Raw genomic sequence first — 25,131 nt, forward strand, 5'->3', positions numbered from 1 at the left:
CTACCTTGCACACCTCATCATGAAGGGATTCACATCCAGATCCAAGGATGTCATTGTACCCCTATACTCCTCCCTCATCAGACCCATGATTGAGTACAATACCCCATTTGGTATGTACCTCACCTGGCATTTGCAACAGCTGGAGAGACCACAAAAGTACCTTACCAAGAGGATCAACGGTCTCCAACACATGTCTCATTCTGCCAGACTAAAGAAACTCCAGCTCTACTCAGTAGCATACCGCCTGCTCAGAGGTGATCTCTGCCTGATGTACAAGGCCATGTCCAATCAGGATCTGATGGATATGCTCCACCTCAAAAAATCCAAATCTATCAGGACCACGAGAGCTAAAGACCAACCTCGGCACAAGTATAAATAGGACATGCTGGAGGGATAGATTCATAACCCAGAGGCTTCCCATGCTTTGGAACAAGATCCCAGTTCATGTTAGGCAGAGCCCCTCACTGACTCTCTTCAAGAGAAATCTTAAGTGGATGGGAGATCGTAAGTTTACCCCAGGGGTCACATCTGTGTCACTGCTAGACAGGGGCACAGTAAACTAATTCTATTATATAAGGGGGCCTTCATTGTGTCACTACTAGACAGAGGCACAGTATTCTAAATCTATTCTGTGCATTTTTGTGCATTTTTGTACCATTTCAAGGGGTGGCGAAAGCCACATCACTATGGCTAGGCTTACAAATGCCCCAGGGCAGATAGCCTAGTACTAAACTATGAAACTATGATGGGAATCAGCTTCTAGATCCTGAGAATGTTGACATCATAGGCTTTTTAAGATACTATTGTAGTTTCCTCATATGCAGTCTTGTGCAGGTGCCCATGAACCTAAAGGCTTGTAGTATTTGCCTTGCAGATAGCAGGGTTTTTGTGACTTGTTTGAAGTAGGTTGTCAAGTGAATTTGTTTCTCTGGCGTGAGGAAAGCCATCTGGGAAGTTGTATTCAAGCTTGCTCCCAGGAACATAATTTGTTGACAGGGTACCAGGTGAGATTTCTTTTCGTTTATGGTGTACCCCAGACAAGTTGGCACCCTCTGTACAAAAGCCAGATGATTCAAAAGTATGTCCTGGTTTTCTGCCTGAATTAGACAATCGTCCAGGTATGGGTATATTTGAATATTTCTTTGCCTGCAAAATGCAATGACTGGAGCTAGGCACTTTGTCTTATCTACTGCGCCCAGGGTATTCGCAAAGGGCAGTGCAGAGAACTGATAGTGCGTGTAGCCTGCTTTGAAGCGTAGGTATCTGCTGAAAGATTCCTAGATTGGGATGTGCAGGCATGCTTCCTTTAAATTTAGTGTTGCCAACCAGGCATCTTTGCTTAGCATAGGAAGCAACTGGTGAAGAGTCAGCATCTTGACATTTGGAATCAAAAAGGTGTTGCAGGTCCAGGATAGGATGCCATGAATGGTCTTTTCTGGGCACCAGGAAAAATATAGTAGAAACCTTGCCCTTTTTCTCGTGGTACCAACTGAATTGCCCCTATGCTTAAGAGGGAGAGTACTTGCTTTTGGGCCTCTGCCCACTGCTTTGGAGGCAGATCCGGCCAACCGCTTGGAGTTGGTGACGTGTGGAAGTGAAATCTGTATCCTTGGGACACTAATTAAAACCCATTTGTCCTGGGTTATGCGTCCCTAAGTTCATTGCATGAAGTGCAATCTTCCCCCACAAAGGGGCAGTCAGTTGAGAAGTGCTTGGAAGTTTTAAAAAGTCGTTATTGAGACAGTTTACCATAGGGGGGAGTTATTACTCCCAAATTTGGAAGTGGAGGCCCCCCCCCACTGCTTAGTCCTGTGCATCCCCTGGGGCTGAAGCCTGGGTGCTCTGCTGGATCTGGGTTTGGACTGAAGGTCTGGAAGAGGCAGGAAAGGACCAGTTCTTAGAAGGCCAATGCCTACTAAACCTTGGAGGTTGTACTTGTAAAAAGTACAAGTTTGCATAGATTTAGCTTTTTCTTCCATCTTTTTAAGAACTTCTTCTGCCTTGTTGCCAAATAGGTGGCCCTGATTTAAGGGAGCATCCAGTAATTTTGCTCTAACATGATCTGGGCAAGGATTGCTCCTTAAGCCAAGCATGCCTTCTAAGTACAGACCCAGTTACCACAGCCCTGCAAGATGCCTCTAGTGAATCAAAACCACATTGCAACGTATGTTTATCAACTTGTTCAGCAGAATGCAGAAAATCCTGTAAATCCTTATTTTCAGCACAATTAAGCATCATTTTCTGTTTAAGCAATCCAATAATATACAGCTGATACTTTAACATATGAAACTGGCAATTCAAGGCCCTAATGGCCAAAGTTGCAGAAGTGCATACCTTCTTACCCCATCTATCCAGCGCCCTAAAGTCTCTATCAGAGGGGGTAGGATTTTTGGCAGTAGTAGCTTTAATGCCCTTGGGTCCCTGTGAAATGATTTCAGGATCCGCAGTAGGATTTTTGAAAGGGAACTTGAGAGTCAGGAACCCTGTATTATCTATCAGGTTTTCTGGAAGCAGGAGGTAAAGAGTAAGGGGCCATGCTAGATTCTGGAAAGGCATCAACAATGTCCAGTACAGGAGGTATAAAGGCCTGTGCTGGGGCAGGAGTAAGAAATCCCTAAGCCTCTTTTTAGAATCAGAAAATCCTGACTTTCCCAATGAAAAAGCTCCCTCAGAGTATGCAAGGTTTCACCAAAAGAGAAATCCTCGGGGGGCAGAAGGAGTAGAGTCCTCAGCATCAGAATCCTCATAGGTAGATAAGGGTAAATCCTGGTCAGAGGAAACAGAAATTTCAGAAACCTGGTCAGAAGTATCATAAGCAAACTCAGTCCTAGGTCTCTTAGAGGGGAGAAGGTTGGCTTCCCCCAATAAGGTCTTCAGTCATTCTTCTCATTTGTTCTTTAGGCATAAAGGCCTGACCATGCAGTCTGGGCGTCAGTTTTCTAGGCATGGTTTGAATTTTAGGCCTTGAAGAAGATGGCGCCGGTTTAATATGCAAGTCAGTAGGCCTGAATACACCCTCAGAAGCCGGTGCCTGCACAGCGGCTCTGGACCCATCCAAGGTGGAGACATCCACAGGTTCCACAGTTGAAGCACCTCGTGGCATACCGGACTCTGAACGGGTCTCAGTAGAGGCCTGCAACTCTGAAGTAGCGGGTATCAGGGGCTGCGAAAGCACCTCACTGAGTACCGGTGAACTGGGCGGCCTGTCTATCTTTGCGTTTCTTCGGAATGTCGGTAATCGGATGGCTTACCGAAGACATATCAGGATAACTGAACAGAGCACCAAAAAATTTAGAAGCGCAAATATACCAACGATGGATAGTTCGTGGTTTAAATAAGGCACAAAATAGACAGCAAGGTACGTCATGGTCAGGGCCTAGGCAAGGAATACAGTACGAATGAAAATCTTTGAGGCATTTGCTTTCCACAAGAAATGCAATTACTTACTTTTACTGACATCGGTTTAGAGCAAGAAAAAGTTTCCCCAACGGGGTACTTAGCTCTTAGTTGAAGACTCCGGTTCTGAAACTCGAAAACTAAAATTTCAGGAGTCTGCCGACCAGCACTTGCTAACTGCTTCTTGCTGTGCACGAAGCAGAAAGACTGATGTAATGACGTCAGCTGCATGTTTTATACCCCTGACGACCAGACGTCATGGAAGACAGCAACTGACACAAGACCCAAGACTTTGTTAATCAGGCCGACTGAGGGCTACCCGCAGGCAGACAACCCAAATGTAATGACTGCAAAAGTGAAACACGAACAATATCTGAAGCGACCTCACCCACAGTTTTAGCAGGTTATCTTTTGATGTGTGGCCTCTCCAGCTCTCCAGGATCTTTATGGGTACTCTAAATTCAGCTTCTTGAAGTAGATCTCATTTATTGAGGCATGCTTGCAACTTAAGGATGTATTTAACAGGGGCTTGCTGTTAAAGGGTAGGCACATTTAAATATCAGACTGAAGGAAGGATTTGATTACTTTTTTTTTTGGTATTTCTTTCAGTAACTACTACTGCACCTAGTGCAATACTTCCACTGTACCTGGAATATTGTAATAAAATGTTCTGAATTGCTCTGAAAAAGATAAGGCTAAGCCAATCCACAGTCCTCTAAACTGCAAAAATACATTCAACGGGGTCACACAGATGATGGCGCAGGAGAAAAAAATATTCAATTTAACTTTTTGTACATGCCAAGAAACAAGTTTTTTTTTTCTTTGTTAATGGGTGCGGGTTGCATAAATTTAGTCTGCAAGAAGTTAATACTACAGAAGAATCATTTTATGTAGTGTTTGTGTTAAGTGAAAAATTTTAAGGTACTGCCACACAACAGCACACCAGAGAATTAGGTTAACAGCACACAGAACATTTAGGCAAATAATAATTTAGTTATATTGTTAAAAAAGTCAGAAAAATCAATGGGCCACACACTCTTGGATGCCTACTAGCATAGCCAAAGGTGAAGACATGAAACATTTGAATAATCATCTTACAAACCACCCATTAAAATGCTTTTTAAACTAAAGTAGGTTTGAGTCAGAGCATTTAATCCACACCAAATATGCAGTTAAGAATACGATGACATTTTTACAACTCACTAAAACATAAAACCAGTGTAATGGGCAGCAGTAGCACAGGGATGTCAGCTTAAACAGATTTTGGTAGATTTTGTGTTAAGTGTTTACCATAATTAAATTGAAAATGTTCTAACATTATATTCACTAAGATATTTACACAATTTAATAACCATTTTGACAAGACCTGCCAACTTTAATGCTCTCAAAATTTATCCAGTGACAGCAGTGCCTGGGGGGGCACTATAATACAAACCTGTGCTTGACACTTCACCCACAGTCACTTTGAAAATAAAGGTTGGAAGATGTGCCTGTCCTTCAGACTTTTCCTGTTCATACACTGGAATCATGTCAACTTTTGTGCCATATTCATGCAGAATTTGAAGAGGGGTTTTTCCTGGACTGTTTTCCATTATCTGCTCCAAGCTAAGAACAGCAGAAAACAGAAAAAAATAAACTAGCACTGTCAACTATACTAGGTGATTATCTCCTAATCTGTGCATTTTTTTATTCTATATCTTACTTAAAATCTTTACAGAGTAAACATAGCATAAGTGTGCAAATATAAAACAAAGTGAAATCATAGCTGCATCATACCATCAACTCCAGTACTTAAAAAAAGTTGTATTCTTACCGTAACATTCCATCTGTGTTAAATCTTCATTCATTCCTGACTGCTTTCTGGTTCCGATCCTTGGAACAGACTCTGCAGTTATAACAAGCTCACGCCAGCCTGAAGCTCTCAAAGGCTACCCATACTGTCTCTTCCCTTCTCCTCAGAGTTTGCCCATAAAGTAGAAAAAATCATGAAGCTTTGTCTGAGCAACAACCCTACTAGGATGCCAGGACTAGTTCCGAACCTTCAGGAGTTTTTGGAGGGGCGTACCAGGGTGAGATGTACAGAATGAATGAAGATTGACACAGATGGAACATTATGGTAAGAACATAACTTCTTTATCAGATGTTGTCAATCTTCATTCATTCTTGACTGTTGGTACAGAGTCCCTAGCTACTTTAGACCTTGGAGGCCCTAGGAAAGGAAATTCCTGTGCATAGAGCCAAAGGATGCTCTTCCCCTGGAGACCATATCCAATTTGTATGGAGTGATAAAGGTATGGAGGACAACCCAAGTTGCAGCTGCACATAGGTCATCCATAGAAGCTCTGGAATGAAAGGCTACTGAAGTGGAAACAGACTTGGTAGAATGCCCCTTAATTTTTGCTGACAAGTCCACCTTATTCTGGCTATAAACAAAGGTAATGCAATCTCTCAACCATTTTGACAGGGTAACGAGACTGGTTTGCTCAGTCTGGTACCTGAAAAAGAAACAGTTGGTCCGATTTTCTAAATGGTTTTGTTCTATCCAAATAAAATCATAATTGTTTGCGTACGTCCAACAGATGTAAGCAATATTCTCCCCGGTTTGAGAAATTTGGGAAAAAGACCGGTAAATCTATTGTCCGATTAATACTGGCATCCGACACTACTTTAGGTAGAAAGGAGGGGTTAGTTCTGAGTGATTCTCCTTGTGAAAAATGATAAACTGGTGTCTAACACACAGGACCTGCAACTCTGAAATGCTCCTGGACAAAGTGATGGCTACTAGGAATACAGTCTTCCAAGATAATTTGATATCACAGGTGGCTGCTGGCTCAAAAGGCTGATGGAGCAAACATCGCAAGACCAACTTTAAATTCCAGGGTGCAATGGGCTCTTTGAAAGGTAATTTCAAATGTCGAGCGCCCTTAAGAAAAGCTTTGTACAGACAGTGAGAGACTACTGTTGGTCATCGAATTTGGTGTAGAAGTTTGAAAAGGCAGTTCAATGAACTCTAATGGAAGAAGCAGAGGCTCTCAATTGAAATAAGGTGGTTAGGTATTCCAAGACTATCGATAGAGGCTAAGGATCAATACCTTTTTCATCAGACCAAAAAGCAAATCTCTTCAATTTACTAAGATAAAGTTTTCTGGTGGAAGGTTTATGAGAAACCAGAAGTATCTTCTGAACTGGGGAAGATAAATTAAATTATTTCGCCTGGCAATTACTGGAAGTGGAGGAACCAAGCAGTCAAAGATTTTGTAGGATGGGGTTGACCAGGCCACAGAGGATGAGATAACAGGCCCAGAGTTGGATCCAGTATCCACGGGCAGTGAGCTGAGTTCAGAGAATGGGAAACCAGACTTGATGGGGCCAATAAGGTGCAACAAGAATCACTTTGCTTCTCAACCATTGGGCCATCAGAAATTGGGGAAATTAGAGATATTAGTGGGAAGGCATAAAAAAAGTCCCGGGGTCAATCATGGAAAAGAGCATCTCTCAGGGACTCCCCAGGAGGGGGAAAAGTACAGTTGTGTACACTTACCTTAAATGTAGATGTTGGAGTGTATTCACTGTTGCAGTCATTAAATTTGGGTTATCTGCTTGCAGTAGCCCTCAGTCAGCCTGATTAACAAAGTCTTGGGTCCTGCGTCTGTTACTGTCACTTCTTGCCCCAGATGTCCGGTGCCCCCCTAATGGGAAGCAATTAAATCTATAATACAAGGATATACCTCCAACAAAAAAGCAAATGCACCAAAAAGCTTTTTGAGCATAGTAAATGAGAGTAGAGGTATATCCAAAAGAAGAAAGGGGGCTGGAGGTAGGATAACCAGGACTGCAACAGTGAATACACTAACATCTACATTTATGGTAAGTGTACACAACTGTACTATGTTCAGGTTTCACTGTTGCAGTCCTTACATTTGGGTAGAGTCCCAAAGCTAAGGTTGGAGGAGGAATTTAAATAGAATTAGGACCAGCTATAAGGCCCTGCAAGACTGCAGTGGCAAAGCCAGCTTTGGATTTAGAGAAAATTGGCAAAATAATGCTTGGTGAAAGTAAGTACAGAACTCCAGGTAGAAGCTTCTATGACGTCCCTTGTAGGGACGCCCCTGAGAAAGGCTGTAGAGGTAGAAGCAGCCCTGGTTGAATGGCGTCTGATGCCCTGTGAGATAGGTTTTCCATGGTGCTTATAGCAGAAATGAATGCAGTGGCCTATCCATTTTGAAATGGTTTGCTTAGATATACATTTCCCCTCTGTCCCTGCAGCAAATGCCACCAGCAGTTCGGATTTCCTTTAAGGTTTAGCCCTGTCGTAGAATCTAAAGTTGTCTGTGCACATCTAAGGAGTGCAGTATCTGTTCCCCTTTGTCCTGTGGGTTAGGAAAGAAGGTAGGCAAATGAATGGACTGATTAAGAGCCACACTGGATACCACCTTGGGCATGGAGGGATTGGTTCTGAGGGACACCCTGTCCGCATGAAAAACGATGAAAGGCTCCACTGCCATAACAGCCTGTAATTCATATACCCTTCTTGCAGAAGTGATTGCTAAAAGGAAAGCTGTTTTCCAGGAAAGGAATTTTAAATCTGCAGTAGCAGCTGGCTCGAAAGGAGGAAGAGTGAGTTTCTCCAAGACAAAGTTAAGGTCCCAGGGCTGGGGTTGGAGCTCTCCTCGGTGGGCTTAAACTTTTGGCCCCTCTGAGGAACTGCTTGTGCAGTGGGTGAGAGAAGAGGGGAGGCTCTGTGCTACAATGAGCTGAAACGGCTGAGGCATGAATTTTGATGGAGGAAAAGGATCTCAGTCAAATATTGCAGAATCTGAGGTAAATTGGGCACTGCTGCACTCATCCCTTGAGATTGGTTCCAGGTACAAAATCTTTTCCATTTTGCAGCATAAGATTTTCTAGTACTAGGCCTCCTAGCCTCTAAAATGATATCCATCACTGATTTACTGAGGGGTGATAAAGAGATTAGGTAATTAACCAGGCTGCTAGGTTAAGGGTTTGCAGCTGAGGGTGCAGGATCGGGTTCCCCTGCTGAGACAACAGGAAGGAGTCTGAGGCAGGTGCCATGGGGCCAAGCATGACACTGCGCAGGAGGGGGTACCAGTGTTGGCGTGGCCAGTGTGGTGCAATTAAAATCATCCTTGGCTTGTCCTGTCTGACCTTTAGAAGTACCTTTGGGAGGAGAGGCAGAGGTGGAAAGGCATACACATGAAGATTGCTCCAATTGAAAGAAAGAGCATCCACTTTCCAAGCTGTGGGATGAAACCTTTTTGTGCAAAACTTTGGCAGCAGATGGTTTAGTGGAGAAGCGAACAGATCTATGTCTGGAGTTCCCCATGACACTGTCAATTTCTGAAACACATGAGGATCCAATTTCCACTCGTGGGGATCCATAATTCGTCTGCTCAACACATCTGCTAAGGAGTTCTGTGCTCCTGGCAGAAACCTTGCCTGAAGATTGAGTTGTAAACTGAGAGCAGTCTCCCACAAAATCATTGCTTGCCTGCATAGAGGATAAGAATGCGTTCCCCCTTGCTTGTTGATGTACCACATGACAGTTGTGTTCTGTTAGAATCAACACCTGCCCTGGAAGAAGTAAATCCTTGAAAGCTATTAATGCAAACTGGACTGCTAACATCTCCTTTAGATTGATATGTAGATGTTGTAGTCTGGCAGGCCACTTGTCTTGTATCCACTTTCCATTTAGATGAGCTCCCCAAGCTTTGTCTGAGGCATCTGTCGTTAAAATCTGACTCGCCTCTGGCCGGGTCACAGAGAGTCCCTTGTTTAGGTGACATTCCTGAGCCCACCACAAAAATTCCTTTCGAATGCAAGGTATTATTTGAATGACAGTGTCTAGATCCTGGCAGTGCTGTGTCCATACATTTTTGAGATACCATTGTAGCTTCCTCATATGCAGTTTGGCATTGGGAAGCACCAGAATACAAGATGCCATGAACCCTAAGGCTTGAAGGACTGTCCTTGCAGTCAGCCCGGACTGATGAGATAGCTGATGGAAGTAAAGGGATAGACTTTTGTTTGTCTGGGGTTAAAAAGGCCATCTGGGATGCTGTATTCAGTCTCACACCCAGAAAGCACATGTCTTGAGAGGGTACTAGACTGGACTTTATTTCGTTCACAGAATACCCTAGGCATCTTAGCACTGCTATCACATATTCCAAATGACCTAAGAAGCTCTTCCCTTCCTAGAGCCAGAATCAGGCAGTCGTCCAAATAAGGATAGATCTGTATTCCTTTCAGCCTGAAGAAAGCTATCACTGGAGCCAGAACTTTTGTGAACACTCTGGGCGCAGTAGATAAGCCAAAGGGCAATGCAGAGAACTGATAGTGAAAAGTCCCAGCTCGAAACGCAGATACTTCCTGCAACTTAGTCTGATAGGAACATGAAGGTAAGCCTCCTTGAGATCCAAAGTTACCATCCAATGATCTTTGCCCAGCAGAGGCAAAAGCTGTTGTAACGTCAACATTTTGAACTTGGGAATGTCCAGATAAGTGTTGAGGATAGATAGATCCAAAATTGGTCTCCACGTGTTCCCCTTCTTTGGTACTAGGAACAGGCGAGAATAAAATCCTAGGCCCACTTCTGGCATAGGGACCGGCTGTATGGCCCCTAGTTGAAGTAACAGAGAAATTTGCTTGTGAGCCTCTATTCTTTGTTGAGGAGGAACGTCTGGCATGCCTCTGAAAGGAGGCAAGGTATGGAAATAAAACCTGTAACCTTGGTGTATGATATCCAATACCCATTTGTCTTGGGTAATTAAACTCCAATTTTCTTTGAAAAGTGCCAACCTTCCTCCCAAAGGTGCCGCCAGACGCGAGAAGGCTCTGGCAGCTGAAAAGGTAGGTCATTGGGTCTGTTTACGAAAGGACTGACCCCTGCCCTCACCTGAAGACTGTGCAGGAGAACTCCCTGTTCTAGGCCTGAAAGAGCCCTGAGCTCTGCCCCTACCACGCCTAGATCTACCCTAGACTGGGAATCATAAGAAGGATACGTCCACCCTTTAGCAGGCCAATTTCTGCTAAACTTTGGAGGCTGAACCTGCAAAAATCTTTAACAGTCTGCATAGACTTAGCTTTGTCTTCCATTTTCTTTAAAACTGCCTCAACAGGAGGACCAAACAACACGTCAGATTGTAAAGGAGCATCTAAAATCCTTGTTTTAACATGTTCAGACAAATTTTGATCCCTTAGCCAGGCGTGCTCAGAAGAACTGACCCAGTGGCAGCCACCCTAGACGAGGCCTGTACAGCATCAAAACCACATTGCAAAGAATGCTTACCCACCTGTTCAGAAACATGTACTAAATCTTGCAACTCTTTACAATCAATACCTACTGCCAGAGCATCAACCTTAGACTTTAATTGTGAAAAGAGATAGTTTTGGTATTTTAACATGTGAAACTGGCAATTCAAAGCCCTCATAGCAAGAGTGGAAGAAGTATAAACTCTTTCCCCATCTATCCAAGGCCCTAGCCTCTTTGTCTGCAGGAACCGGATTCTTAACAACAGAAGCCTTAACACCTTTAGGCCCCTGGCTAACAGTTTCTGGGTCTGCCCTAGGACTCTACTTATGAGCTTCAGGCACCCTGTAATACCTATCCGGCTTAACAGGAGCAGGAGGCAAAGAATCAGGATTAAGAGAAGCCTCTGTAAAAACATCTTCCACTACATCCAAAACAGGAGGTAAAGCCAAAGGCCTATGCTGGGGTAAAAACAAAAATTCCCTAAGCCTTTTCCTGGAATCAGAGAAGTCCTGACCTTCCCACTTAAAATGCTCCCTCATGGAATGAAGAGTTTCTGAAAAAGAAAAATCCTCAGGAGGAGAAGCAGAAGGAGTAGAATCATCCACATCAGAATCAGAATAAGGAGAATACTCCTGCAAGTCTTCAGAAGACTCTGACACATCTGAAGCCTGCTCAAAACCCCAGCTCAGGCTCCACCCTAGGCCTCTTATCAGGAGGGGCATAGAACCCCTAATCAAAGTAATCAAATCTTCTGCCATTTTAAGCATATGCTTCTTGGGCACAGTACCTGAAGAGCTAGGGGTAACACCAACTGAAGCTAAACCTGGCCTGCCCCTGGGAGAAGCCTTAGAAACAGAAGGAGAGGCCTAGCCACCCTAGGAAGGGAGGGTATAGTAACCTGAGAAGCCCCTCAGCTTGACTTGCCTCCGGAGAGGCCACAGCTTGCAATACTGAAGTCTCACCCTGGGAACACAAAGAAACCTCCGGTGGAGCCACCGGCTCCACCGACCTAAAGAACCGGCGTCCACAGACGGTTCTTCCAGCCTAGGCTTAACTGCTTTGTCCTTGCGCTTTGAAGAAGGGCCGCGCCGAGCATCCGACGGCATTTTATAATTGCACCGCTTCCCAAAGACTAACCTAGCACAATCCAACCTCCTCTTTATAGTGCGTTTATTAAATCTAGCACAAGAGCGACAGCCAACAACGTCGTGCTCAGGCCCTAAGCAAGGAATACACAAAGTATGATAATCTCTATGGTATCTGTTTCCCACAAGAAATGCAATTATTGACTTTCTGACATCCGGTAAATCACTGAGGCAAGAAAAAAAATATTCCCCAACGGGTACTTAGCCAACTTTGAACTCGGTCTGAAACTTCAAATCGAAAATCTCAGAACGCCAACCGGCACTTGCAATGCTGCTTCTGCATCGGACCATGCGGCAAAAAAGACTGAGGATATGACGTCGGTCATGCGCATTTGTACCCTGACGTCCTGATGTCAGTCAAATGCGCCTTGACCGACGCCAGCCTTATACTTTGATATTCGGGCCGACCGAGGACAGCGGACTACCCAAGTGTAAGGACTGCAGCAATGTGAGATGAAGAACATCTTTGGTTCGTTTCAACTCGTGTGGGTCCATAAAATTTCTGCTTAGTTCATCTGCCAATGTATTTAGCTTTCCTGGCAGGAATTGAGCCTGTAGATGCACTTGGTTCCACAGAGCCATGGCTAGTCTGCAGAGGGGGTATGAATGGGTACCCCCCTGTTTATGTACCACATAACAGTGGTGTTGTCAGCCTTTACCATTAATTGTCCTGGATGAATGCGGTCCTGGAAGAATGCGGTCCTTGAAGGCTGTCAGAGCATTCTGTACAGCTAACTTTTTGATTGATATGTAGGTGCATTTGACTCTGGTTTCATTTGCACTGAAAGCACTTCCCTGCCAGGTGAGCCCCCCCCCCCCATGCATAGTCTGATGTGTCTGTTAGGGTTTTGGCAGCAGGGGGTAGAGTGAATGTTATTCCTTTGTTTTGGTGGCAGGCCTCTGCCCACCAAAGGAACTGCAGACAAGGTATGATAGGAATCACTGCTTCTAGATACTAAGAATGCTGACACCATAGGCTTTTTAAATACCATTGTAGTTTCCCCATATGCAGTCTTGCGTATGGAATTAGGAGAATGCAGGAGGCCATGAACCCCAAGGCTTGCAGTATCTGCCTTGCAGACAGCAGGGCTTTTGTGGCCATTAGTTTGAAGCAAGTTAAATGAATTTCTCTGGCGTGAGGAAACCCATCTGGGAAGTTGTGTTCAAGCTTGCTCCCAGGAACATAATTTGACAGGGTACAAGATGTGGTTTCTTTTCGTTTATGGTGTACCGCAGACAAGTTAACACCTTTTGTACAAATGCCAGATTCAAAAGCATGTCCTGGCTTTCCACCTGAATTAGACAATCGTCCAGGTATGGGTATATCTGAATATTTCTTTGCCTGCAAAAAGCAATGACTGGAGCTAGACACTTTGGCTTATCTACTGCACCTAGAGTATTCACAAAGGGCAGTGCAGAGAACAGAATGTATGTAAGCCTGCTTTGAAGCGCAAGTATCTTCTGCAAGATTCCCTGATTGGGCTTCCTTTAGATCCAGTGTTGACAACCAGGCATCCTTGCCTAGCATAGGAAGCAGGTGAAGGATTAGTAACTTGAATTTTGGAATCACCAAAAAGGTGTTTAGGATGGAAAGGTCCAGGATAGGACGCCATGAGTTGTCTTTTCTGGGTACCAGGAAGAGTCTCTAGTAGAAACCTTGTCCCTTTTCCTCTTCTGGTACAGGTTGAATAGCCCTTATGCCTGACAAAGTATTTGCTTTTGAGCCTCTGCCCACTGATTTGGGGGTAAATCTGGCCAACCGCTTGAGGTTGGCAATGTGTGGAAGTGAAATCTATCTTTGGGAGACTACTTAAAACCCATTTGCCCTGGGTAATAAGTTCCCATTTTTTTGCCTGCAGAGCAATCCTTCCCCTTAAGAGCACTCAGTTGAGAAGGGCTCGGAAGCTTTAAAGTTAAGTCATTGAGACAGTTTACCAAAAGGGGGAGTCTTACTACTCCCTGACTTGGAAGTGGGAGCCTCCCATTTCTTAGTCCTGTGAGTACCCTGGGACTGAAGCCTGGGTGTTCTGTTGGTTCTTGGTTTGGGCTGAGAAATCCTGGAAGAGGCAGAAAAGGACCAATTCTTGGAGGGCCAGTGCCCACTAAATCTAGGAGGTTGTACTTGCAGGAAATCTTTAACAGTTTGCATAGATTTAGCCGTTTCCTCCATCATTTTAAGTACTTCTGCTTTGTTGGCAAACAGACGTTCCCGATTAAAGGGAGCAGCCAGCAATTTAGCTTTAACATGATCTGGCAAAGATTGCTCCTTAAGCCAAGTATGCCTTCTAAGTACAGATCCAGTGAAACCAGCCCTGCAAGATGCCTCTATTGAATCAAAACCACATTGCAAAGTATGTTTTCCAACTTGTTCAGCAGTATGCATTAATTTCCTGTAAGTCCTTATTTTCAGCAGAGTCAGGAATCAACATCATTTTCTGTTTAAGCAATCCAATAATATGCTGTTGATACTTTAACATATGAAACTGGCAGCTTAAGGCCCCAATAGCAAAGGTTGCAGACGTGTATACCTTCTTACTCCATCTATCCAGCAACCTGGAATCTCTTATCAAGAGGGGGAAGGATTTTTGGCAGTAGTAGCCTGACTGCCCTTGGGTCCCTGTAAAAGTCTCAAGATCCGCAGTAGGATTTTTAAAAAGGAATTTGAGAGTCAGGAACCCCGTAATATCCATCAGGTTTTCTGGGAGCAGGAAGTAGAGAGTCAGGGGCAAAGCTAGATTCCGAAAAGTCATCATCATGTCTAGTACAGGGGGGGGATAGCTAAAGGCCTGTGCTGGGGCAGGAGTAAGAAATCCCTAAGCCTCGTTTTAGAATCAGAGTAATCCTGGCTTTCCCAGTGAAAATGCTCACTAAGAGTATGCAAGGTTTCACCAAAAGAGAAATCCTCTGGAGGAGAAGCAGAGGGAATAGAGTCCTCTGCATCAGAATTCTCATAGATAAGGGTAAACGTGGTCAGAGGTATCATAAGCAAATTCAGTCATGGGTCTCTCGGAGGGGGAAGGTTGGCTTCCCCTGATTAAAATAAGGTATTCAGCCATTCATTTGTTTTCTATGCATGGAGGCCTGACCATGCGGTCTTGGCATCCGTTTTCTAGGCATAGTTCAAGTTTTAGGCCTCTAAGAAGATGGCGGTTTAATATGCAAGTCAATAGGCCTGAATACACCCTCAGAAGCTGGTGCCTGCACGGCGGCTCCGGACCCATCCAAGGGTGAGACATCCGCTGGTTCCACAGTTGAAGCAACTCGTAGCATACCAGACTCTGAATGTGTCTTAGTAGAGGCCTGCAAATCTGAAGTAGCAAGTATCAGGGGCTGCGAAAGCACCTCACTGAGTACCGGCTGCAAAAGCACCTCACCGAGTACCGGCAAACTGGCGACTAGCTTAGAAGTGTTGACAACTTTGGACCTAGGCAGCCTGTCTATCTCTGCGTTTTTTTGGAATGTTGGCAGTCGGATGGCTTACCGAAGACATATCTGGATAATTGAACAGAGTACCAAAATATTTAGAAGTGTAAATATACAGACGACTAAGTTTTGTTTAAATATGGCACAAAACCAACAACAGGGTACGTCGTGGTCAAGCCTAGGCAAGGGATACAGTACGAATGAAAATCTTTACGAGGTATTTGCTTACCACAAGAAATACAACTACTGACTTTTACTGACATCGGTTTAGAGCAAGAAAACGTTTCCTCAATGTGGTACTTCGCTTTAGTTGAAGACTTCGGTTCTGAAACTCTAAACAAAAATTTCAGGAGTCTGCCGACCGGCACTTGCGAACTACTTCAGGCACCGCACGGCAAGAAAGACCGATGTAATGGGTCGGCTGCATGCTTTATAACCCTGACTAGCGGACGTCATGGATGAGACAGCAACTGACACAGGACCCAAGACTTGGATAAATCAGGCCGACTGAGGGCTATTGCAAGCAGATAACCCAAATGCGATGACTGCAACAGTGAAACAAGAACATCTGGTAGTGCATGTAGCCTGCTCTGAAGCGTAGGTATCTTCTGAAAGATTCCCTTATTGGGATGTGCAGGTAGGCTTCCTTTAAATCCAGTGCTGCCAACCAGACATCTTTGCCTAGCATGGGAAGCAGCTGAAGAGTTAGCATCTTGAATTTTGGGATTACCAAAAATGCGTTTAGGATAGACAGATCCAGAATAGGACGCTAGGAATAGTCTTTTCTGGGTACCAGAAAAAAGTCTGGAGTAGAAACCGTATCCCCATTCTTCTTCTGGAACAGGCTGAATAGCCCTGATGCTTAAAAGAGAGAGAAAGTACAGTTTTGTACCTACCATAAATGTAGATGTTCGAAGATCCACATTGCTGCAGTCCTTACACTTGGGTAGTCCGCTGTCCTCAGTCGGCCCGAATATCAAAGTATTAGGCTGACGTCGGTCAAGGCGCTTAAGACTGACATCAGGACGTCAGGGTACAAATGCGCATGACCGACGTCATATCCTCAGTCTTTTCTTGCCCCAGATGTCAGAAGACCCTAAAGAGAAAGGTCAAAACCAAAAGACAGCAAAAAACAACCAACCACCCTTGCACCAACCATATGTACAATATATACAATATCCACAATATTTACAACCCAACCCACACAACCTCTAACTCCAGAGGGAAGGAGGGAGGGTAAATTGGACTGCAGCAATGTGGATCTTCGAACATCTACATTTATGGTAGGTACAAAACTGTACTATGTTCTTCATCTCACATTGCTGCAGTCCTTACACTTGGGTAGAATCCCAAAGCAGAGGTAAGGGAGGATGGCAAAACTATAAAGCAGTAGGAGCTGCCAAAATGCCCTGTAAAATTGCAGTGGCAAAACCAGCCCTAGATTTAGAGTAAAGTGGAAGGTGATAATGCTTAGAGAAAGTATGCACTGAACTCCAAGTAGCCGCCTCCAAAATATCTTTAGTTGCCACCCCCCTTAAAAAAGCTGTAGAAGTGGCAGTAGCCCTAGTGGAATGAGGCCTAATCCCAGCTGGAATCTCCTTACCATGATGGGAATAACAGAAGGCAATACAAAACCCAATCCACTTGGAAATAGTTTGTTTTGACACAGGCTTGCCCTGAGAACCCAAAGCAAATGAAACAAATAACTGCTGAGACTGCCTGAACCCTTTAGTTCTGCTCAAATAATATCGCAACTGCCTGTGTACATCCAAAGTGTGCAAAATCTTTTCCCCTTTATTTTGGGGGTTTGCATAAAAAGTAGGCAAATGAATAGTTTGGTTTAAAGCCACACTAGAAACCACTTTAGGCATAAAGGAAGGATTAGTACGCAAAGACACCCTATCCTTATGGAAAATTAAGAAAGGCTCAACCGCCATAAGGGCCTGTAATTCAGAAACCCTTCTTGCAGAGGTAATGGCCAACAAAAAAGCAGTCTTCCATGATAAATATTTCAACTCGGCAGTAGCTGCAGGCTCAAAAGGTTGTAGAGTGAGTTTCTCCAACACAAAATTGAGATCCCAAGCAGGAGTAGGAGCTCTACGTGGGGGTCTTAAATTCTTTGCCCCTCTGAGAAATTGCTTAAACAAAGGATGAGAAAACAATGGTGGGTCACAGTCATAGTAAGCAGAAATTGCTGCAGCATGAACTTTAATAGAAGAGAAGGACAAACCTTTGTCCAGTAACTCAGTAAGATATTGAAGAGCCACACTTAAATTAGGCTCAGAAACATCAAATTCCTTTGCTGTACTCCAAAATAAAAATCTCTTCCATTTATCTGCGTACACTTTCCTTGTACTAGGCCTTCTGGCCTCCAAAATAACATTCAAAACTTGCTGTGGAAGCTGAGACCCTCCAGGGTTCAAAACAGAATATGCCAGGCTGTTAGGTGAAGAGAGTGAAGTTTGACATTGAGTAAATGACTGTTCTCCTGAGACAGCAGGTGTGGAATCGAAGGTAAAGGCCATGGAGGCTCCCGTACCAGACTTCTCAGTAATGGGTACCAGTGCTGTCGAGGCCAATCTGGAGCTATTAAAATCATCTTTGGCTTGTCCTGTCTGACCTTCAGGAGTACCTTTGGGAGAAGAGGCAGAGGTGGAAAGGCATACACATGAAGCTTGCTCCAATTGAATGAAAGAGCATCCACTTTCCAAGCTGTGGGATGAAACCTTTTTGTGCAAAACTTTGGCAGCTGGTAGTTTAGTGGAGACGCGAACAGATCTATGTCTGGAGTTCCCCATAACACTGTCAATTCCTGAAATACATGAGGATCCAAATTCCACTCGTGGGGATCCATAATTTGTCTGCTCAACACATCTGCTAAGGAGTTCTGTGCTCCCGGCAGAAACCTTGCCTGAAGCTTTAGCTGTAAACTGAGAGCAGTCTCCCACAAAATCATTGCTTGTCTGCATAGAGGATAAGAATGTGTTCCCCCTTGTTTGATGTACCACATGACAGTTGTGTTGTCTGTTAGAACCAACACCTGCCCTGGAAGAAGTAAATCCTTGAAAGCTATTAATGCAAATTGGACTGCTAACATCTCCTTCAAGTTGATATGTAGATGTTGAAGTCTGGCAGGCCACGTGTCTTGTACCCACTTTCCATTTAGATGAGCTCCCCAAGCTTTGTCTGAGGCATCTGTCGTTAGAATTTGACTCGCCTCTGGCCGGGTCACAGAGAGTCCCTTGTTTAGGTGACATTCCTGAGCCCACCACAAAAATTCCTTTTGAATGCAAGGTATTATCTGAATGACAGTGTCCATATCTTGGCAGTGCTGTGTCCATACATTTTTGAGATACCATTGCAGCTTCCTCATATGCAGTTTGGCATTGGTAAGCACCAGAATACAAGATGCCATGAACCCCAAGGCTTGAAGGACTGTCCTTGCAGTCAGCCTGGACTGATGAGACAATTGATGGAAGTAAAGAGAAAGATTCTTTTGTTTGTCCGGGGTCAAAAAGGCCATCTGGGATGCTGTATTCAGTCTCACACCCAGAAAGCACATGTCCTGAGAGGGTACTAGACTGGACTTTTTCGTTCACAGAATACCCCAGGCATCTTAGCACTGCTATCACATATTGTAAATGATGAAGAAGTTCGTCCTTTCCTTGGGCCACAATCAGGCAATCGTCCAAATAAGGATAAATCTGTATTCCTCTTAGCCTGAAGAAAGCTATCACTGGAGCCAGAACCTTCGTGAACACTCTGGGCAGTAGATAAGCCAAAGGGCAATGCAGAGAACTGATAATGAGAAGTCCCAGCCTAAAGCGCAGATACTTCCTGCAACTTAGCCTGATAGGAACATGAAGGTAAGCCTCCTTGAGATCCAGAGTCACCATCCAGTGATCTTTGCCCAGCAGAGGTAAAAGCTGTTGTAACGTCAACATTTTGAACTTGGGAATGTCCAGATAAGTGTTTAGGATAGATAAATCCAAAATTGGTCTCCACGTGTTCCCCTTCTTTGGTACTAGGAACAGGCGAGAATAAAATCCTAGGCCCACTTCTGGCAGAGGGACCGGTTGTATGGCCCCTATTTGAAGCAGCAGAGAAATTTGTTTGTGAGCCTCTAGTCTTTGCTGAGGAGGAACGTCCCGCATGCCTTTGAAAGGAGGCAAGGTATGGAAATAAAACCTGTAACCTTGGTGTATGATATCCAATACCCATCTGTCTTGGGTAATCAAACTCCAATTTTCCTTGAAGAGTGCCAACCTTCCTCCCAAAGGTGCTGCCAGGCAAGAAGGATCTGGCAGCTGAAAAGGTAGGTCATTGGGCCTGTTTACGAAAGGACTGGCCCTGCCCTCACCCGAAGATTGTGCAGGTGAACTCCCTGTTCTAGGTCTGAAGGAGCTCTGAGCTCTGCCCCTACCACGTCTAGATCGACCCCTAGACTGTGAATCATAAGAAGGGTACGTCCACCCCTTAGCAGGCCAATTCCTACTAAACTTGGAGGCTGAACTTGCAAAAAATCTTTAACAGCCTGCATAGACTTAGCCTTGTCTTCCATTTTCTTCAAGACTGACTCCACAGGAGAACCAAACACATCAGACTGTAAAGGAGCATCCAAAATCCTTGTCTTAACATGGTCAGATAAATTCTGATCCCTCAGCCAGGCGTGCCTGCGAAGTACTGACCCAGTGGCAGCCACCCTAGACGAGGCCTGTACAGCATCAAAACCACATTGTAAAGAATGCTTACCCACCTGTTCAGAGACATGTACCAAATCTTGTAATTCTTTACACTCAATGCCTTCCGCCAGAGCATCTACCTTAGACTTCAATTGTGTAAGAAGATAATTTTGATACTTCAACATGTGAAACTGGCAATTCAAAGCCCTCGTAGCTAAGGTGGAAGAAGTATAGACTTTCTTTCCCCATCTATCCAAAGCTCTGGCCTCTATCTGGAGGAACCGGATTTTTCGCAACAGAGGCCTTGACACCCTTAGGTCCCTAACAGTTTCTGGGTCCGCCCTAGGACTCTTATAAAGATATTTATGAGCCTCAGGCACCCTGTAATACCTATCCGGTTTAACAGGAGCAGGAGGCAAAGAATCAGGATTAAGTGAAGCCTCTGCAAAAACATCTTCCACAACATCCAGAACAGGTGGTATAGCCAAAGGCCTATGCTGGGGTAAAAGCAAAAACTCCCTAAGCCTTTTCCTGGAATCAGAGAAGTCCTGACCTTCCCACTTAAAATGTTCCCTCATGGAATGAAGTGTCTCTGAAAAGAAAAATCCTCTGGAGGAGAAGCAGAAGAATTGAATCATCTGCATCAGAATCAGAATAAGGAGAGTACTCCTGCAAGTCTTCAGCTGAAGACTCTGAAACATCCGAAGCCTGCTCAAAACTCCCCAACTCTGGTTCCACCCTAGGCCTCTTATCAGGAGGGGGCAAAGAACCTCTAATCAAAGTAATTAAATCTTCTGCCATTTTAAGCATGTGCTTCTTGGGCACAGATCCTGTAGAACTAGGAGTGACACCAACAGAAGCTAAACCTGGCCTGCCTCTGGGAGAAGCCTTGGAAACAGAAGGAGAGGGCCTAACCACCCTAGGAAGGGAGGGGAGTACAGTAACTTGAGAAGCCCCTTCAGCCTGACCTGCCTCCTGAGAGGCCACATCCTGCAATATCAAAGTCTCCCCCTGGGACTCCAGAGAAGCCTCCGGTGGAACCACCGGTTCCACTGACGCCTCTAAAGAACCGGGCGTCCGCACGGACGACTCTTCTTGCCTGGGCTTAGCTGCTTTGTCTTTGCTTCTGAAGAAGCGGGCCCGGAGCATCCGACGGCATATTGTAATTGCACCGCTTCCCAAAGACCAACCTGGCACAATCTAACCTTCGCTTAATAGTGCGCTTATTGAACCTAGCACAAAAGTGACACCCAACAATGTCGTGCTCAGGCCCCAAACAAGGAATACACAAAGTATGATAGTCCCTATGCGGTATCTGCTTCCCACAAGAAATACAGTTATTCTCTTTTTCTGACATCCGGTAAACCACTGAGGCAAGAAAAAACTAAAATATTCCCCAACGGGGTACTTAGCCAACTTTGAGTCGGTCTGAAACTCCGACCGAAAATTTCAGAACGCCGAACGGCACTTGCAACGCTGCTTCTGCATCGGACCATGCGGCAAAAAAGACTGAGAATATGACGTCGGTCATGCGCATTTGTACCCTGACGTCCTGATGTCAGTCTTAAGCGCCTTGACCGACGTCAGCCTAATACTTTGATATTCGGGCCGACCGAGGACAGCGGACTACCCAAGTGTAAGGACTGCAGCAATGTGAGATGAAGAACATCTTACTTTTGAGCCTCTGCCCACTGATTTGGGGGTAGGTCTGGCCAGCCGTTAGGGGGTGGTAAGGAGTGGAAGTGGAATCTGTATCCTTGGGAAACAGATTTAAAACCCATTAGTCCTGGGTAATTGAGCAGGGCTTGGAAGGTTTAAAGTTAAGTCACTGACATTTTTACCATAGGGGGAGTCTTACTCCCTCCTTTGGAAGTGGGAGCCGCCCCCCCCCCCCACTGTTTAGGCCTGTGAGTACCTTGGGACTGAAGCCTGGGTGTTCTGCTGGTTCTGGGTTTGGACTGAGAAAGCCTGGAAGAGGCAGGAAAGGACCAATTCTTAGAGGGCTAGTGCCTACTAAATCTGGGAGGTTGTACTTGCAGGAAATCTTTAAGTTTGCATAGATTTAGCTTTTTCCACCATATTTTGAAGTAGTACTTCTGCTTTGTTGCCAAACAGGCTGTCTTGGCTTAAGGGAGCATCCAGCAATTTAGCTTCGACATGATCTGGCAAAGATTGCTCCTTAAGCCAAGCATACCTTCTAAGTAAAGACCTAGTGACAGCAGCCCTGCAAGATGCCTCTAATAAATCAAAACCACATTGCAAAGTATGTTTTCCAACTTGTTCAGCAGAAAGCATTACCTCCTGTAATTCTTTATTTTCAGCAGTCAGGAGTCAACATCATTTTCTGTTTAAGCAACCCAATAATATGCTGCTGATACTTTAACTTATGAAACTGGCAGTCTAAAGCCCTAATGGATAAAGTAGAAGTGTATACTTCTTTCCCCATCTATCCAGTGCCCTGGAATCTCTATCAGAGGGGGAGGACTTTTTGGCAGTAGTAGCCTTAATGCCCTTGGGTCCCTGTGAAATTGTCTCAGACTCCACAGTAGGATTTTTAAAGAGGAACTTGTGAGAGTCAGGTACCTTGTAATACCCATCAGGTTTTCTGGGAGCAGGAGGTAGAGAGTCAGGGACCAGGCTATATTCCGAGAAGACATCTACAATGTCCAGTACATGAGGAATAGCTAAAGGCCTGTGTTGAGGCAGGAGTAAGAATTCCCTAAGCCTCTTTTTGGAGTCAGTAATCCTGGCTTTCCCAGCAGAAATGGTCCCCAAGAGTATGCAAGGTTTCACCAAGAGAGAAATCTTCTGGAGGGGAAGCAGAGGGAATGGAGTCCTTTGCATCAGAATCCTCATAGGTAGATAAGGGCAAATCCGGGTCAGAGAACAGAAATTTCAGAATCCTGATCAGAAGGAAAAATCAGTCCTGGGGGGGGGGGACCTCCCCTGATTAAGGTCCTCAGCCATTCTTATTTGTTTTTTAGGCATAGGGGCATGACCATGCAGTCTGGGCATCTGTTTCTTAGGCATAGATCAAGATTTAAGCCTAGAAGATGGCGTTGGTTTAATATGCAAGTCAGTAGGCCTGCATACACCCTCAGAATCCCGTGCCTGCACAGCGGCTCCAGACCCATCCAAGGTAGAGATATCCACAGGTTCCACAGTAGAAGCATCTCGCGGTATACCGGACTCTGAATAGGTCTCAGTAAAGGCCTGCAAATCTGAAGTAGAGGGTATCAGGGGCTGTGAAAGCACACCTCAGAGTACCAGCAAACTGGCAACTAGCTTAGAAGCATCGTAGGCAGCTTTGGACCCAAGCGATCTGTCCCATCTCTGCATTTTTTCAGAATGTCTGTAGTTGGGTGGCTTACGAAGCCATGTCTGGATAACTGAACTGAGTACTAAAATATTTAGAAGTGTAAATGAACAGACTATGAACAGTTTAAATAGGGCACAAAAACGACAGCGAGGTACGCCGTGGTCTGGGCCTAGGCAAGGAATGCAGTACGAACGGAAATCTTTGAGGTATTTGCTTTCCACAAGAAATACAATTAACTTTTACTGACATCTGTTTAGAGCAAGAAAAAGGAACCCCAATGGGGTACTTAGCTTAGTTGAAGACTTCGGCTCTGAAACTCAAATGAAAATTTCAGGAGTCGGCCGACCAGCACTTGCGAACTGCTTCTGCTTTGTGCACCGCATGGCAAGACAGATTGATGTAATGGCATCGGCTGCATGCTTTATACCCCCTACCTGATGTCATGGAAGATGAGACAACAACTGACGCAGGACCCAAGACTTTGATAAATCAGGCCGACTGAGGGCTACTGCAAGTAGATGACATAAATGTGATGACTGCAACACTGAAACATGAAGAACATCTAAGACTAGATGAGCCGAAACTTGGTCTTGAGAGAGTATCACTTGAAGTTGTGATGACAAACTTACCAGTCTATACGGGTGGCCTAATGGTTAAGGTGTTTGCCTTACAAACACAAGGTGACAAGGACTAAAAGCCTAAGATTGTATGTCACTAAGTAAATTGCATTTTTCATTCCTAACCTTATGTATATAGTTGTCCACTACACATCCTAGGTGTAGTAGCTTAACTGCCAAATCTGCCAGCAGCCATACCCCTCCCTGTCTACTATAGTTGCTCCCCCCGCCTGTCTCAAAGACACTGTACCACCTCTATTCTCCAACCACGCTAATCCTCTTTCCTTCTCCATTACTTTTTATTTTATTGGTATCCACTACTATATTATCCTTGCTTGGTACTTCCAGACTTTGACCACTAGATGGCAGTCCTTACCCTCTAATTCTCCTATCTGCCACCCTCCCTACCTCATACTCTACACCTACGTGCTTGTCGCACTTGTCTCCTTTCTTTCTTTTTTTCCTTCCCTAGTCCTCTTTAACCTTACGCCCTACTCTCCACAGTCCTTATAAACCCTCTATCTAACCCTCCTCTCCGCCTGCACTACTCCTGACTTGACCATTACCCACTCTGGCCTCCCTTCTCTCTGTTTTTATAATTCCCCTTCCTCACACACACATTTGCCTTCTATCTACTAATTTCTGTTTCTACCTTCTACCTACTGATTGTTTTTTCTTACTGCTTTATCCTTTCTCTGCTGTGCCCCGCTCCGTTAAGCTCCAGACTCTCACTCTGCTCCCCTACCCCCACTTCCCACCCACCCCCAGGGCCCCTAGTCTTATACTTGCTTAGCCACACCCCTTATTTTCTCACATCCTATCTAATTTCCTGCCTCGTTCACACTTAAAACTATCCTCTCCCATCTGACTGCCACACCCATTCCCTACCTTCCTAATACTAATCTCCAACCTTGTCAAGCTCAATCTCAACATGTCCCTGCCTTTTAAACTACTTTATCTACTCCTGCTACTTAACATCCTTCTTTTATACTATACCCTTACTTCCTATGAGTACTACACCCTCAACAGATCTCCTAGCTTAGCTAAACACACTAGCTCTGTCCTTCCCCTACCTAAACAAACTTACATTAACCCCCTCTCATCCTGCCCTTACTTTCCCCCACACTATCACAGAATACTCCATAACAAGTATCACACAACTAGAAAGTTCTACCCAATACCCTCTAAAAACTCAAAATTATTTCCACTCCCTCAAACACTCTTACTGTTACACGGGGACATTCACCCCAACCCTGGGCCAAATACTTCCCTCCTCCACACC

General features: G+C 44.8%; 1 protein-coding gene across 1 annotated transcript in view; it reads right to left on the bottom strand.

Moving 5' to 3' along the window:
* The window catches only part of LOC122804039 (interferon-inducible double-stranded RNA-dependent protein kinase activator A homolog A-like), a 544,788-nt gene that overhangs the window by 226,460 nt on the left and 293,197 nt on the right, over positions 1-25,131 (bottom strand). The window contains exon 2 of the mRNA XM_044073716.1: positions 4,832-5,001. Coding sequence (XP_043929651.1) covers positions 4,832-5,001 — 170 coding nt within the window. The remainder of the gene's footprint in view (positions 1-4,831; positions 5,002-25,131) is intronic.

This window comes from Protopterus annectens, chromosome 6.part0 (genome assembly GCF_019279795.1).
Source record: "Protopterus annectens isolate FY-2018-M chromosome 6.part0, PAN1.0, whole genome shotgun sequence".
NCBI classification, from domain to species: Eukaryota; Metazoa; Chordata; order Ceratodontiformes; family Protopteridae; genus Protopterus; species Protopterus annectens.